Genomic DNA, 18,164 nt, shown 5'->3' on the forward strand with positions numbered 1-18,164 from the left:
TAATAATAATAATAATAATAATAATAATAACAATAATAATAATAATAATGATAAAAGTAAAAAGGGGGGAGGATATGAGGAAGAGATGAGAAAAATATAACAATACAGGGAGAGGAGCAAGTGGAGGTTGACGACGCGGATGATGATGGTGGTGGAGGAGGAAGATGGTATATTGAGATGATGGTGGAGGAGGAGGAGGAGGAGGAGGAGGAGGGTTGTGGGTTAAGGGAATGAAAAACTATGGAGTACAAGAGAAAGAAAATTGGAGGAGACTGAGAAGGACTGAGATAAGTGAAACGCGGAGGGAGAAATGGGTGTTGGAGATATGGAGAAATATGCTGGAGTGATGGAGGAGGAGGAGGAGAAGGCCTTCGGAAATGAAGGTCTACGTGGAAGAGGCAAAATTCGAGGGAGGATCAAGATACGCCACATAATGAAATATTGTTGTAGAGAAAGGACAGATGAAGAAGGAGTGTTTCAGAAGGCCGTCAAGTGGGCACGGGGGCTGGAGATGAAGGTCGTTAGGAGTGACGATGAAGGTGTGAGAGATGGACGAATGGAGGAAGAGGAGGAAGAAGAGGATGAGGAGGATGAGGATGAGGAGAAGGAGGAGAGGAGGAGGAGGAGGAGGGGCGCGTGAGAGTACAACAGGAGAGCTGGTGGAGGAGACAGGTGCTGGGCAGAAGGTGGTAGTAAGCACTGGGGGGGGGGGGGCAGGAGGTCTAAGAGAAGGAGAAGGAGGGGAAGTATGTATAGGAGGAGGAGGAGGAGGAGGAGGAGGAGAAGAAGAAAATGAAGACGAAAATAATGACACCACCTCGTTGGTCTTTGCACTGCTGCCTCCGAAGATGATGATCCTGCCCATCGGCTGTGGTCACCACCACCACCCCAGGGCTGGGGAGCCCCATTGCCCCGTACACGGGGGTTAGGAGGGACGGGGGATACCGCCCCCATCGCGCCTCGAAAGGCTCCTGCTGTAGCTGCCTGCGCACACACAAATTTCCCGCGGGGCTCACAAGGGCACTGCAAGGGCGAGGCTCCGAACACCTCCCGTTCGCGCAGGAGGCCCGATAGCGGTCAATCCCTCCGCTCACTGCAAGGACACAGTCTCGACTGGCGCCCCGGACTCCACTGCCTGCTAGCTCGCTCGCTCATTCGCCCCTCCCCGCGCCTCCTCTTCTACCGCCCCCCCTCCTCCTCCACCTCCACCGCCTCCTTCACCCCACTACCACCTTCATAACCACTACCTCCACTTCCTCTACCACCACCATCTCCACCACCATTGCCTCCTCGTCCTCCTCCATCACCACACCCGCCGTCACCCCCTCCTCCACCTCATCCCATTGCACTACCTCCACCATCGCCATCGCCATCGCTGCTGCTGCTGTTGCTGCTGCCACCAGCATTACCAACACCACAACAGTCTGCACATCTTTCTCGGGTCCGACGGGGCCACAACACACACACGTTTTATACACCACCACTTGGGATATCCACCGTAAACACGGACACTGCTGTTTTCCAAGGTGGCACGTCTATTTATGAAAATAATAACAACAACAATAATAATAATGATAATAACAATAATAATAATAACAACAAAACAACAACAATAATAATAATATCGCCCTTATATGGCGGAGGCGGAGCCTATGCATTTCTTCATCTCGTGACATTTGGCAACTCACCTACGGTCAGGTCGATGTCATACCTAGTTCTGATTAACCCTTCAAGAGTGTGACGTACTTTTAGGGTTTTGTTTCAGGCCAAGGGCCAGGGACTTCATTCAGCCAAGGAGGGCAGTCTCCGACTTGGCCAGAGTTACTATCGATCCAGACTCTCACTCAAAGGCCTGGATTGCGCTCCCCTGCGCGTAAAATAGCTGGTTTGGGGTCCGGAAGAAAAGCGGCCAGGAGAGTCCATCAACGTGTTGAAGAGGTTCGCTTCATCTCAATTCATTCCATTTCGGTCCCAGATACGCTGCGTTTTTTGCCCCTCAGAGGGGGAGGGGGGGCGCTCTTACTCAGGGCCCTTTAGGGTGACCAAGAGGGTGTGTTGAGAGTGATACCACCCCTATCAGGCCAAGAGCAATTGAGGGAGAGGGAGAGATAGAGAGAGAGAGAAGGTGGGGGAGGTGAGGGAAATTGTCATAGAAAATGTTGACCTGGCAACTCACCCATCGTGCCGTCAAGGGATGCCAAGAATTCTATTCGAGGGGCATTCAACCTGTCCCTCCCTACCTCCCTCCTCAATACCCTTCCCCCCCCCCCAGACTTCAAAATCAAACATCCTCGGTATGTGTCATCCCTTAGCACCCAAATCTCCCGGCAAAATCAGAGTTCGAGCCCTATTACCTACCGTAGTCAGAACACCCTTCCTTCCAACAGCATCGAGTTGTGGTGCGGATATCTCTGCCATGGCCTCACACGCCAACCCACACATGCCATATGCACACCAACAAACGCACGCACGTACAGACATGAACACATGCATGCATACGGACACGCACGCGTACAGGCGGGAGTGCATACATCATTTGACATACACGCACCCCATCCGCCGCGAAAGCATACACATAAAACCCGATCGAACGAACGCACGTACACACATAGCACACACGCGCACGCGCGCGGGCTCATCTTTCCATTCATAATTTCACTTCGTACCTTCAATCCGCTTCCCGCTTCTTCCCCCCGCTACGGCCATGAACCCAGGAATATTTCCATACTCGACCTTCCTACCCTCGCCAACTGTGTAGTGCGGGTTGGCTCGCTAGGCTCCCCCAAGCAACGTGCAGCCATGATGGCCAGAGTTCGAACCCCGTCCTCCGCGCCTCAATAACAACAATAATAAAAATCGAACGCTGTAACCCTGTAGATCGGAAGCCTTACTTCTGACGGGCCTGTTGTTGCTGCACATCCACTCAAACGCTTCCTTGATCTAACGGCAACCCTTCTCTTTTGTGACGGTTGCCGTTGATCATAACTGCCGCCAGAGAATTTAATTCACCTGAGGACCCTCCCCGCCAACAACGCGAAAGGGTTAAAACCGATTTCGACTGACCCGGCAGACATAGGGTCCTTTGTCATTTATTATAGCTAACGTCTGCCGATTCTTTTCAGGGACAACCACTACGGCACTCAAAATCCACAATTAACTGTATATTAGAAATATATATATATATATATATATATATATATTATACACATGTACACACACACACACATATATATATATATATATATCTGAAAAAATCCCACTGTCGGAGAAAGTAAACGGACGAAAAATAGAATTAACTGTATATTTCGACCACACTCTGTGGTCCTCTTTAGCAGATAGTTACATGGTGTACAAGTAAGAGTTATACTCGTATAGTCGCTACAAAGGAATACAAAGAGAACATGAGAAGATGGCTCAAGTAACTGCCTTGGTAACGATTGCTGTGTTCCAGGTGTTACATTGGGTAAAAGTTTTTTAATTGTTAACGTTGTTAAACAATTTGATGACCACTGTCCTTTTGATGTATTATAATTTGGGTAATTTTTAATTAATCATGACTCAATGATCTTCCTCCGGAAACTGCATTTAGAGTAATAGATGATTTCTGTTTTCTTCCAATTTATGCGTTGGTTTTTCACTGTATGTAGAAATATGGCATAATTTTCTTGTGCATATTTCACGGAGTTCTTATGTTCTTTAATTCTTGTTTTGAGGTCTCTTCCCGTTTGGCCCCAATGAACCCAATGAACTAGTTTATATATATACATACTGTATATATATATATATATATATATATATATATATATATATATATATATATATATATATATATATATACCCCGTCTGGGGTACTGGCTGTATGTTATTGTAGGGTCAAAAGGTGTTCAGTAGCATGATGCAGTTGATACTTTAGGGTCTCTATGGCGCGCCCGTACGGACCAGAACCACACATCATTTTGTCTATGATAGAGGAAATCTCTATTGACAGAAAAACGATGATACTTCATATTACTGCGACTGTCCCTCCGTTATGCTGTCTCGCCACTCTTAATACTGTACTGTACCGCTTCTCTGAATATTCATTTTATTTTTCGCCGAACCCTGTGGTACGGGAGAAAGAATACTGCCACAAAGAGGCGACAAAAATGGGACAGGGATAGGACTAGATATCCTACTTACTGTAGCCCCCCCCAAAAAAAAAAAGAAAAGAAAAAAAAAAAAAAAAAGCATAAGAGGGTCTGGGAGGAGTTTTCCAGCCAGAACCCTAAGTTATTCTCTACTATCTACAAATTGTAGCACAGTACATGAACTGAGTATGGACACTCTGTATTCATGCATAGGTTATATATCTATACAAGCATTGAACATATATTGATATTTATGTTGGTTGTATGACGACTTGCAGTTGGCAATGTTGTACGCAGTTGTCCTTTCGAGCTCGACCGAAATTACCACGATGAGGTCCGACACAATAGGCAGTCCCGCGGGAATTTTCTCGAGAGGTCGGATCTGACGTGCTTGTAGCTACTGCGTGCGTGTGCGACTGTGCCGCTAGAATGTGGGTCTTGTTGGCCGCGTCTTCTGTAGCGGGTGGTGTGGTGCTTTTCATTTTGGTCGTCGTGAGGCTATTTCATTCATCTCTGTATTAAATCTAATAAGGCTTCTTGACCCTTTCAGCCCCGGGTAAGGCGGCACACACTCCTGTCACCTATCTTTGTTTTCCTTTCTATCTTACCTCCTCGTGGATAAAAGGCCAGCGACGTCTACTATCCAATGCCTGGGTCAGAACCAATGCACCAAGACACAGCACATCCACAAGAGGCCCTGACAGCCGAAACTGGTTTACCCCCAACGCTTCATTGACATGGCAACCTTCCCTGAAACTCCTTGTGTACAAACTGCTCATGTCAAAGTGGTTCGTCCATGCACCCCCCCCCCCAGGATATTCCCTGTGTTTGTCTGGTGTTTGCTGCGACACGTGAAACGTATAATGGCAATGTCAGTTCAAGGGTCGTAGGCGATTTTCACTCACGAGAAACAGCTGGAAACAGTTCCCGAACCCGAGCGTTGACCTATCCGATGCGAAACATAGGATTCTTGTCCGTGAGGTGCGACTGCAGCTGGAGGGGAGGGTCGAAGAGAGGGAGGAGGGGAGGAAGAGGATGAAGAGGATCAAGAGGAGGAGGAGGTGGAAGAGGGGGAGAATGATAAAATTAGCCGATGGATGCCAATTCTTATGAAAAGTAGTGTAAAATGATGGACAGAAAGATGTGTATTATTTTTTACCAGTGTAATTATACACCAACAGGCTCTTAAGTTCGGCCGATATTATGTCTTTAACCCGTTGTGATAAGAGAGCCTTGGGAAGTGGCAGTCACTTGGAGCCATTAGGCCATGAAGCTTTCAAATAGTCTCTTGGCTCCTTGTGGATGAAGGGTCATCCCTGGGCCCCGCCCTCTGTCTGTCTAGTACTGCACCACAGCCCTGATTCGATGATCTTCTTGAAAATGTTGAAGGGGTTAATAAACATGTGCGTGCGTGCATGTATTCAATCCCATCACTTCCCAGGTGGTATTTTTCCCCTCTGTGGCCATCTCCTCCGGGCCGACGTTCGATTCAGTTCCCTAAGGTGGGGTGCCCCCTTGAGTACCGGGTCTCGTCACTTTCTGACTTGGCTGCCGCCGCCGTCGGCCTATCTGTGAGACAGCCCCTCCACAATGAAAGGGTTCAACTTCTTTCATTTACTCCCCACCCTATCAGTCATGTTTGGCCGGGTGGATTTCATTCATCTGTGCTTTTGGTGCTCCACCGGCAGTAATTGAATCAGGATTGTCAGCTTCTCTTCCCTTCATTCGAGCAGTGAATGCTTTTGTAAAGAGGGTGAGGAACTTACGCCAGGAGGCGCGGCGCTTTGTAGCTGCGGCCGAAGTCGTCACTGTTACCCTAGACGCTTTCACGGTTGGGACAGACAAGGGTCATGCTAGGAATCGGAGAGAAGTGCGGGACTCGAACCTGCGACTAAAAGAATCCGAAACAAGGACGCTTCCGATTACGCCACTAGCGCGGGCTATTTTCTAATACGTTTATCTATTTACTTATCTATTATTTTATTTACTTATCTGTATGTAGGAGAAATGGGTGGGGATTGTTGAGAGGACGTACGGGGTCCAACGCAGATAAAGACTTTAGTGCGGGTTGGTGGAAAGGCGGAGAGAGGCTTGGCAAGGGTGGCACAAGGTCCATATAGTATATATGGACCTTGGGGTGGCATAAGGTTAACATCCAGTCACCTGTGATAACGAACGGGTGGCAAGTACAGGCAAGGTCTCCTACAAGCCTACGTCCGGCCAAACATTCTCATAGGCCTACCTACAGTACCTAACGGAGTCCCGGTAAGGATAAACAAATCTGGCCAAGACACTAACCTTCGTCGTTGATGTACCAACGTTGTTTTCTCTGGCGCTTTGTGAGGAGCTAAGTCACCTTCTGTGAGTGAGCCTACTTCGACACCTTTGCCTCAAACACCCCACGCTGTCCTGTGGTGCCGCTATCAATGTCATACACAGGAGTTAGAGGGTGTCCCTCTGCCTCTTCCCCGTTCCTCTTGCTCCCTTTTTTCTCCTACCCCCTACTTCTTCACCAGAACGACTATGACTACCGTAAATAGTATAACCAGTACCAGCCAATACTAGTAACATCCACTTACACCACGATCACTACCTGCACTTCTACACACGGCTACACTTCCACTGCCATTTCGAGTTCCCATTCCCGATTCGACTCGCTTCTTATCCGCCCCAACCACCGCCCCGCCCCGCCCCGCCTCTCTCACCTTCGGCCGCCTCTTCTCTCCTCTTCCTCCCTCTGCCCCTCCTACTGATATAGCACAAGCTGCCTCATCCCATTCACTCGCACCCGAGCGCTTCCCCACCTTTTATCCGTACGCTCCGTGGAGGGAGAAAGGAGGAGAGACGGATGAAGGGAAGGAGAGAGGAAGACGGAAGGGGAGGGGGCGAGGGGAGGGAGGAAGGAAGGAAGGGGAGTGCGAGGAGCTGGAGTAGGATACAGAGAAAGGTTGGGTCGTGGTCGAAGGAGACAGGGAGGTGAGGAGGCTGAGAGTGCATGAGTGGGAGGGAGGAAGGAAGAGAGGGACAGAGGGAGGAGGGCGCGTGCGGACGCGAGGACAACTGTAGTGCCGGCACTTGTAGGGACGAAAGACTCTCTCTCTCTCTCTCTCTCGGAGAGGGTGGGCGGCCCGGGAGCTGGCCATGGTGCAAATGGTGGTAGAGGTGGCAATGATGACGGTAGTGGTGGTTTGGTTGGGGCCGAAGATAGTAGTAATGGTTTCAAGAGGTGTGCTAAAAAGGGGACAAGGGTCGGAAGAAGAAAGGACGTATGGGAGAAAGGAATGGATGAAATGGCGTCAAACTCTTCAGCCTGAAGGCCGTCCCTGACCCAACTAAAATCACACCTGGTTGCTAAGGCCATGCCCATCGAGCGCACGCCATGAGCTCAAGTGACACTTGAGACTCTTCCTTTCATTCCGAACACCTGTGTGGGCAGCCTCCCCCAAGCGCGAGCGTAGGTAGGAGGCCGTCAGATGTGAGCACGAAGACCTTCGTTATGAACGGTGATCGATTTGGAGTCCGCGACCCACAAGTACAACGTCACGACAAAGTGTCTCGTTGGGTAAGACGCCGAAATGAAGCAAAATGGCAGTCGGGGGACAATGACCTTCCGTTAAGACGACAGACCCTCCATATACTTTGTGGATTTTGTTCCGGACAAGGACAGGCCACTGAAGGGACTAACTACGGCCAGGAGTTGGGGGAAGGGGGTGGGTGGGCTCAGGTTCCCTCAGGGGTGGGGCCCTGCGGACCTAAACATCCTTCAAGTCGGACTAAATCCGCTCAGCTGCATAAACTCGTTTCCTTATCCTCTTTAAAGGAAACAAAAGGGAGCAAAGGTGGGAGAGATCATGCTGATGCAAGATTGTCACCGGTTGTGTGTTTTATACAAACACACACACACAATGGGAATGTAGTAAAAAATGGGAGGTGAACTTCAACATCAAGAAATATAGTATAATGGAGTTTGGAAAGAGTAGAAATAGAATATAAAGGCAATATAAAATTGGTACAAAGAAACTTAAAAAAGTTAGCTCGTAAAGGGACCTAGGAGTAAATTACCATCAAAGACATGTCACCAGACAAACATATCAACAAATGAAAGTGGCCTTTGACTACTTGGATGAGGAAATGGTAAAGAAAATATTAAACTGATAAGAACTAGATTGGAGTATGCTGCGGCACTATAGACACCCAATACTAAAAAGAATATAAAGAAATTAGTAAGAATTCAAAGAGGAACGACAAAGATGGCACCAACTCTCTAAATTGACATACAAACAAAGACTGTCCAAACTGGAACTACCAACCCTGGAACAAAGAAGAGAAATGAGAGATCTACTGACCATTTACGGGTTTATGAAAGGGATGTAAGTCCTCGACAGAGATGATTTATTAAAGTGGGATAAGAGAAAAACAAGAGGATATGAAACGAAACTCCAAAATGATAGTTATAGAAGAGATCTGGAAAAAGAATAGTTTCCCATACAGAATGGTGGATATTTGGAACAAATTGGATGAGGCAGCAGTGTGTGCTAAAACTATACAAGAATTTAAAAACAAACTTGATCCTGAAAGATACAAAGACGGGTTACTACGAGCATAACTCCCTTCCCGTATAATACTAGGTAAATACACATACATATAGATTTGTCTGTGTGTGTGTGACAGAGAGAGAGAGAGAGAGAGAGAGAGAGAGAGAGAGAGAGAGAGAGAGAGAGAGAGAGAGAGAGAGAGAGAGAGAGAGAGGAGATAGGAGAGGAGAGAGAGGAGAGAAAGAGTGAGGAGAAAGACGGAGAGAGAGAGAGAGAGAGAGAGAGAGAGAGAGAGAGAGAGAGAGAGAGAGAGAGAGAGAGAGAGAGAGAGAGAGAGAGAGAGAGCGAGAGAGAGCGAGGGAGAGAGAGAGAGGGGGGGAGAGGGAGAGAGAATATGGAGCCAAATAAGTTTAAGAATTAAAATTCCCCCAGCCCGGTAAGGAACAAAACCAAACATTGAACCCCGCGCTGGGCCACCTTCCAGGGCTGCGGAGTCGGATGGTATAACGTCCGACTCCGACTCCTTTGATTCCTCCGACTCCTTTGATTCCTCCGACTCCGACTCCTTAACTCCTTGACCCCTATGTGGAAATCTATTCTGCAGTTCCATTTACCAGCCTCCCACACCTATTCAGCAAGCATTTTATAAATAATTTTCATTATTATTTTTTACGTGAAACATTCACTTGTATGATAAATATACTCACATATACACTCAACCAGCTTTATATATGTATATGCACACAAGCGCGTATATTCGTATAAACATGTATATATTAAATATATAATGGTATTATTTATGCTCATGATCATCTACCAGCTTATGAGCACTTTCAAATCTGTCATGGTAGAGTTGCCACTTCAAGCTAGATATTTTCTTTTTCCTTTGTGCCCTTCCCCTCCCCCCCAAAAAAAAAAAAAAATCATCTGTTATTTCATTTGTCCAATCTCATAAACCTTCTATCACAATATTAGGAAAAAATGTGACAAATCATGATGAGGAAAGGTTAATGGAGGATGCCCTACCTAGTACTTACTGCAGAATTAAGTTCACCATGTTATCATAAAAACCAGGAATCAGTTCAGGAAAGAGAGAGACAACCTTCCCCTGTGCACACTGTTCATATCTGCTGTTGTTCCTCCCCTTTTCAGTCATCCTCAAATGCTGTGACATATGCTCTAATGTCACTCCTATCTGGCCTCTGAGACTGGTCAAAGTTTATCTCAGGGCACTTCCGTTGACTTTTACATACATGATATAATGCATACGTAGTGGATATATACTATTGTCTCTACACTGTCATGTACGTGTATACATGATGGAGTTCTAGATGTTAACATAATTTGAATTAATTAGACTGTCAACAAAGGTAAAGTAGCCAGTTTAAATTATTTAAAGATAAAAATCATCTCTGTCACTTGAGAGATGACAAATTATTCAGGAATTTGAATTAATAATTATATTTATTGAGTATCTATTATAAATAGAAATACATTCCACTGGCTATAACTCCCATAGTATAGAATGAATGAAATATTAATACAAACTACATTCTGGAAACTTCTATAAATGGTACATATCCTGGACGGTTATTAAATTTTCTCAACACAAAACGTATCAATTTTTTTTTAGATTTTTAAAACTTGGAATAATGAGACCTACTGCTTTCTATTTGCACAATAGCAACAAATTATTTCACAGTGCACATCTATAGACAGTATTTTACAGCTATTGTTGGCTTGCAAGTTACTGTAATGGTAAAAATTCAGACAAAGCTTTCAAGAATATAACAAAATATATGTACTGTACCTTGAATACACTCGTATTATTACGTTAATAACTAGGTTAAAGATTCAACTATAAAAATTTCTTATAATAAAATATTTTATATGTTCCTTGAATCTACCAGTATTATTACGTTAATAACGAGGTTAAAGCTAAAATCTATACAGATTTCTTATTTGTGAACATTAAAAAAATAGGCTTTATTCATAATTATAAAACTTATAGACTACTCAATTGAAATTTGCAATTAAAAAAAATAGTATTTTGTACTTTATATAAGTAGGGTAAACTGATATCATCTTAATGTGATGAAATGGTTGGTTAGATTAGCCTATGAGAAATATAGGTTAGAGTCCTAGACTACCCTATGAATAGAGGCAGCCTATAGTCAAGGAAAAACAGATTCGACCCTACAATTTATGGTAAAAAGAAAGGTAAATGTGGATTATAAGGTTATTTTGGGATTATCTTTTTTTTTTTTAATGAAAAACGAAATGAATAAAAATAAAACAATAAAATAATTAAAAAAATAGAAACAAAATAAAAATAAAAATATTTTTTCATTAATTCATTAGTTTTATTTTTTTTTCTTTATTTTTATCTATTTATTATTTCTTAAAGAACCCGATAAACAACATGTACCAAAAGAAATAGGTTTTCTCTGTATATGTAAATATATATATATATATATATATATATATAATATATATATAATATCTTAGTACTACTAAAAAATTAATTGGATGGGTTCTCTGACTTTTGGGTGGTTTTGCAAAACGCCTCGCGCCCCTGTGTTGACGTGGTGATTTTGTAACACTTCTCAAGTCAGAGCCAGTAAGCCTTACCTTTGGGTGGTTTTGCAAAACGCCTCGCGCCCCTGTGTTGACGTGGTGATTTTGTAACGCTTCTCAAGCCAGAGCCAGTAAGCCTTTTTCGTTTTAACACACACCCTTTCATTACTTTTCCAAAATGTCTGAGGAAGTTTCTTCTAGGATGAAACGTTATCGACACTTCTGGAAATGGGTGACGTGCTAAAAAAAGATGCAAAAGAAAGACACCAAAAACAACTCTGAGCTTCTTGGACAGCTTCGAGGAGAACACGCTAGAACCTTTCCGGGTCTTTACGGAAAAACCAAAAGCTTTTCTGTGATAGAGTCTTTAAAGGAGTTCCATTTAAAAGTTCTTCAGTTTAATGTCACCATACGTGAAAAATGAAGACTTTTCGTATTCAGATGAAATGTTTGACGATTTACAATTGTTTAACGGAGACGTCGAAAAGAGTAAATTCGATGGTTTTTCCAAGCACTATTTCGCGGGCTACAAGAGTTTCATAAAACATGGAGGCAGGGGTGATCACAGAAATTACCAAATGCACTACATCGACTCAATTTTTAAGAGTTACAAGCGTCAAGAGAAGAAGAACAAGTACGCTATAAAGAAAGTCAAAGAGGCTGAAAAAAAGAGGCTCCAAGAAAAGATTGAAGAAAAGCGGAAAGCCGCCGAGGAAGAGGAACGGAAAAAGCAAGAAAAGCTGGATAGAAAGCAAAAACTGATGGAACTTAAAAAGGGAAGGGAAAAGAGGCGTGTTAAACGGTTGGAGAAAAAAAGACTTGAGCAACAATTGAAAGAGGAGAAACACCGTAAAAAATTAGAGAAGAAACGTCTCGAAGAACAAAGAAAAGACGAGAGACTACGTCTAAGAATGGAAAAACGCGAGCTGGCGAAAGAACTAAAAAAAAAAAAAAAAAAAAAAAAAAAATGATTTGAGAAATCTGAAAAGAAATATGGGTTCTTTGTTATTCCCTGAACTACAAGAAGAGCAAAAGAAAATGCTAGAAGACAGAGCAGAAAGAAAACAAGATATGGAAGAGAGACGTGAAAAACCGTCCATCGACATATTTTCCATAGACAAACTAAAAAGAGTGATAACCGATGAAAATAAAGTTGAACCTCAAAATCTTGGCAAGCTAGACTTCAAATGTAAATACTGCCAAGCCTTGATGTGGAAAAAAGAGCCCAGGACAGTTTGGTGCAATAACGGGCAAGTCGCGGCTGTTATTCCATCAGAAATCAAAGACAAGTGTGTGTGTGTGTGTGTGTGTGTGTGTGTGTGTGTGTGTGCGAGCGAAGCGAGCAGCGCCGCAGGCCAAGCACCCCTGGCGAAGCCAGGGCCGGCGAAGCCGGGTGCTTGTATATATATATATATATATATACTGTATATACACTCTCTTCATCAAAGTTTTAAAAATAATACAAACTGCTAATGATTCGCTAGGTTAGCCTATCTCATAATCAGCATTTATCATACAACAGGTAGGTCTTTACAATTGGCCTAGGCTACATCACTGAGAAAAGTAGGAAACTTTGGCAAAGTAATCTAAATTGTTCTTCCATCCAATGCTTATTGTTTACCAATTCCTACAAAAAGAAACATAGCCAAATCATGCAAACTGTATATCTTGTAGGTAATATCTAAGGTCCGGTAGTCACTCAATAGGCTACTATCAATAGTAGGGTTTTACAGACTATTCCGTATACCAGTATATCAATATTTGTCTTTACCAAGGTCACATTACACAATGTACAAAATTTGGCCTAAATATTTTCTTTTTACTATTATTAAGAGATTAAAAGAGGAAGGGAAGTTGATTCAAGTAGGGAAGAAAAGGTAAAAGGCAAAGATGAAAAGATGATAATGGAAGAGGAAGCGATAAGGGGAAGATGGGCAGAATATTTTAGGGAACTGTTGAATGTAGAGGAAGATAGGGAGGTAATGGTGATAGCAGTGGGAGGCGCAAAGAAAATGACAGTGATGGGTGAGGAAAATGAGGAAAAAATAAGAAAAGATGAGGTGGAAGTAGCGATTAAAATGATGAGAGCAGGTAAGGCACCTGGGTTAGATGGGTGTCATGCGGAGTGTCTGAAGAAGGGAGGTAAAGTAATAGTAGACTGGTTAGTGAGGTTATTTAATGTGTGTCTAAGGGAGGGTAGAGTACCAGAGGACTGGAGGAGTGCATGTATAGTTCCGCTTTTCAAAGGAAAAGGGAACAAGTGTGAATGTAGTAGTTTCAGAGGGATCAGTTTGTTGAGTGTATTTGGGAAGGCGTATGGGAGGGTTATAACTGAGAGAATTAGGAGAGGACCAGAGGAAGTAATTGGTGAGGAGCAGTGTGGGTTTAGGAGAGGTAGGGGCTGTGTGGATCAGATTTTTGTGATAAGACAGATTTGTGAGAAAGCTTTAGGAAATGGTAAGGATGTCTTTTGGGCCTTTATGGATTTGTAAAAGGCTTATGATAGGGTAAACAGGTATTGGGGGAAAGCTGTTAAGAGCAGTCAAGAGTTTTTATGAGAGTAGTAGAGCCTGTGTTAGAATCAGAAATGGAGAGAGTGAATGGTTTGAGGTAAAGGAGGGACTACGTCAGGGATGTGTCATGTCGCCATGGCTGTTCAATGTGTATATGGATGGGGTGGTACGGGAGGTAAATGCAAGAGAAATGGGCAGGGGACTGGAGTTGGTTGCGGAAAATGGAGAAAAGTGTGAGGTAAGTCAGTTGTTGTTTGCCGATGACACTGCACTTGTGGCAGGGTCAGAGGAGGCATTAGGAGAGTTAGTGACTGAGTTTGGGAGGGTGTGATAGGAGAAAGTTGAAGGTGAATGTGGGTAAAAGTAAAGTGATGAGGTGTACAAGAGGAGAGGATGGTGGAGAGTTGGAAGTAAGTCTTAAAGGGGAGAGGCTGGAGGAAGTGGATAGTTTTAGGTACTTGGGGTCATATGTGGCTGCAAAGGGAGGAGTAGAGGTAGAGGTAAGCTGTAGATTGAGAGAAGCAAACAGATGCCTTGGGGGATTTAAAAAAGTAATGAGAAATAGACATTTGGAAATTAATGCAAAGAGGAGATTGTATGAAGGGGTGATTGTGCCGACAGTGCTGTGTGGGGCAGAGACATGGAATTTGAGAGAGGCAGAGAGGAAAAGTTTAAATGTGTTTGAGATAAAATGTCTGAGAAGTATGGTGAGGGTTACAAGGCTGGATAGAGTGAGAAACGAGGAAGTGAGAAGGAGAGCTGGGGTGGAAAAGGAGTTGGCTGAGAAGGCTGATGAAAGACTATTAGAATGGTTTGGACACATGGAAAGAATGGATGAAGGAAGACTGGTGAAAGGGGTATGGAAAGCAGAGATGGAGTGAATTTGAGAGGACGACCGAGGATGAGATGGATGGATGGGGTGACAGGGGCGTTGAGCAAGAGGGGAATGTCTGTGGAGCAGGGAAGGGAGGTGGCAGAAGATAAAGATGAGTGGAGAAGGGCTGTGTATAGATGATACTGTGATGAAAAGGGAAGGGATGGGAGGATGGGGGGGTTTGGGGAGTGGGAAAGTGTGAATGATACTTTGACGCAGCCCGAAGGGACTTCTCCCCGTCCTCCATTTTCTATGTGAGGGGACGGAGAGAGAGGGGTCGCCAATTAAGTGAAGCGGCCTTGCTGTGGATGTTCTGTGTCCTGGATTGCTTCTGACCCAGGGTGGTGGGCGGGATGCAGGGATGACCCGTCGTCCACGAGGAGCTAAGATGTGAGGGTGGAAGGGATGATGGGTGGGAGTGGGTTTTTGCCTTTTGACTTGGCTACCTCCCTGATAAGGGGGAAAAAGCCTTTTGTAGATAGAATTATGGTTATGGGTTAAAGTATAAATATCTGGTACACTTAGGCCTAATTTGCAATTGTCTTTATACCATAATCAGTTTTGAATTAGATTAAAATGGTTCGTGATTTTCTTTACTCTGATTTCTACTTTTCATTGCTTCACTTGTAGGCCTATTGTATTCACTAGTAACCATGATCAGTAGCCTGTTTCTATTTCGTATATTTCAAACCACTAAATTTCTTAGACAAATGTATGATTTTCATATTCTGAAGTAGCTTTATCATAATCTAGCATATTTCTATTAAAGGAAAATGTGATAAAACTACCGAAAATGAAGTTAAAGAAAATTCACTGGAAGACACTGCTTCAGGCAGAATCTACAGCTGTTTGTTTACATTAGTTAGTACTAGTAGCACATAATGCCGTCACATGGTGGCAGCACGAATTGATGTTTATGTTGAAGTAAAAGCATTGCAGTATAGTACAAAATATTATATATATATATATATTTATATATATATACACACATATATATATATATATTACATATATATATATAGTATATATATAGTTTCACTCTCCTTACAGGAAACAACTACAAATACATGACCACAAGCACTTTTACCCAGACTGACAACGATAGCTTGTCAGTATTGTGTATTTTTTTTTATTATTTTTTTATTATTGATGGATTGTTTTTTGTTTCCATCTGGAGAGACCACTTAGTGCATATACACTGCACACACTCACTATTGCCTCCAAAAATAAAAGCAAAACCATACAAAAACTGCTAAATTGTGCAACTGGTAAAACCAAACAGGGAAACCATGTTAAAAAAATAATTCTATTGGACTTGAGGATAAAAAATTCCGACTGCGACTCCGACTCCTAATACTCTTAGAAATTCGACTCCAGCTAAAACCTCCGACTCACTCCGACTCCGATTCCGCAGCCCTGCCACCTTCCAATTGCTTGAGCATTGCACGGATTCTCTTCCAGCGGCGATTGAATGGAGCGGAGAAGATCAGGTCTGTCAGCCAAATAGTCTCTGTTGACCGAGACCCCCATCCTAAATTTCTGAGCACCTCTCATCTCAAAAAACGCAGGCAAATCATCCAAGCAGTGTATTTCAGCCTCTGAGAAAGCAAATAAGATTCTAGGACTGATTGCGCGATCTTTTGATTTCAAAAGTCCATCACTCATTAACAAGCTATATAAATCGTTAGTTCGTCCACATTTGGAATATGCTGTTTCCGTATGGTCACCGAATCTCATTAAAGACATTGACAGACTAAAACATATGAATCTGTTTTCCCTAAAAAAGCGTAGACTCAGAGGTGACTTGATACAGGTCTTTAAAATTCTAAAGGGAATTGACAACATCAAAAGTGACAAAATTTTTACATTGAATGAGAATCAGACAAGAAACAATGGTCTTAAACTCTCCGGAAATAGATTCAATTTGGAAGTAGGTAGAAACAACTTTGCCAACCGTGTACTTAATGAATGGAATAAACTTCCTGTACAGGTAGTGCAATGTAGTTCAGTTCGAACCTTTAAGAATCATTTAGATAAATACCTAAGATGCTGTAATGATTATAATTCATCTTATATTATTTGTTTTTGTTTTGTTATCATTTGTCTGTCTGATTTTTATTTATTATTAGTTATATGTCAATTTATTATTATTTACTATTTACCTGTTTGTTTATTATTTAACTATACCTATGCATTTATTTGTTATTTACATTATCATAGTTTTTATTTATTATTTTATTATTAATATGATTTTTTTTTCGCATCCGACCTAGATATGGATCAAAAGGTCTCCTGTCGGCATGCTCCGCCTTTGTAATCCTTTATACCTGTCAAGTCTTAAGTTCTTTGCATAAGTCTTGCGTAATTTCTATGAGCACCACATAATGAAAAACAGTACTGTTTACAAGACCCTTTGTAAACAGTACTGTTTTTCATTATGTGGTGTTCATACTGTGTCATGTGTTTACATTGTGTTTTCATTCTGCATTTGTTTTGAAACAAATAAATATTGAATGACAAAAATATGGTTTTCTTATGGTTTAATTACTGAATCATATACAAACTTGTGGTCTCTAACGCAAAATCTTAAGGCAAGACACAACAGTACCTTGACAGGTGTGACATAAACACACATATATATATATATATATATATATATATATATATATATATATATACATATATTTGAATAATTCGCTAGTGGACAGCGACATCAATCATACAATCCATGACCGTCGCGCAGAGGATTCGAACCACCGCCTATAGACTCAAGAGAGTCCACAGCACCCGCCTTTAACCACTCGACCACAGTCTGTGGTCTGTGGTCGAGTGGTTAAAGGCGGGTGCTGTGGACTCTCTTGAGTCTATAGGCGGTGGTTCGAATCCTCTGCGCGACGGTCATGGATTGTATGATATACATATATATATATATATATATATATATGTGTGTGTGTGTGTGTGTGTGTGTTCGTCAAGAGCTGGAGTTCAGGAGCCATGCTGTCGGAAAAATTTCAAACAGATTGGGAGGCAAAATTAAACGAAAGACCTGTAGATCAGATGTGGGAAATTTTTCAAAATACGCTCACTAAGATGATTCAAACTTACATTCCTTTTAAGGACAGACGTCCCCCAAATCAGGCTCGCCCAAAGTGGCTCGACAAAGAAACTGAAAAAGGTATTGCTAAAAAGAGACAGGCTTATAAGAAATATAAGTGCTCGGGTGCATCTAATGACTATGAAAGTTATGTATCAATACAGAGAAATTTAAAAAAGACAATAAGAAAAAGAAAACGACAATACGAAATGAACATCGCTGATAAATCCAAAGAGAATCCCAAAGAATTCTATAGTTACATTAGAGATAAAAAGGTTGTTAGGAATCACATTGGTCCACTATTATCTGCTGACGGTCAACTTGAATATTCAAATGAAGGAATGTGTAATATCTTAAACAATTATTTTAGCTCGGTATTCGTAAACGAAACACCTCAAGGTGAATTCCAAACTGAAACCTGTGAAAAGTCTAGGGTAAACTTAC

General features: G+C 42.6%; 1 protein-coding gene across 7 annotated transcripts in view; it reads right to left on the reverse strand.

Moving 5' to 3' along the window:
- Positions 1-18,164, reverse strand: part of Shc (SHC-adaptor protein) — a 291,472-nt gene that overhangs the window by 233,763 nt on the left and 39,545 nt on the right. For 2 of the 7 annotated variants that reach the window (XM_076198805.1, XM_076198804.1), the window contains exon 1: positions 1,017-1,127. The exons of 1 other annotated variant lie outside the window; for it this stretch is intronic. Coding sequence is in view for 4 of the 6 variants with exons in the window: in XM_076198807.1 (XP_076054922.1) it covers positions 818-908 (91 nt within the window). In the remaining 2 variants the exon portion in view is untranslated. Of the gene's footprint in view, positions 1-817; positions 1,128-18,164 lie in introns of those variants that run through there. 4 more of the 7 variants (XM_076198807.1, XM_076198806.1, XM_076198802.1 and 1 more) reach the window with 3 other exon arrangements.

The sequence above is a fragment of the Oratosquilla oratoria genome, chromosome 15 (genome assembly GCF_046742065.1).
Source record: "Oratosquilla oratoria isolate Oo_2021 chromosome 15, ASM4674206v1, whole genome shotgun sequence".
Lineage (NCBI taxonomy): Eukaryota > Metazoa > Arthropoda > Malacostraca > Stomatopoda > Squillidae > Oratosquilla > Oratosquilla oratoria.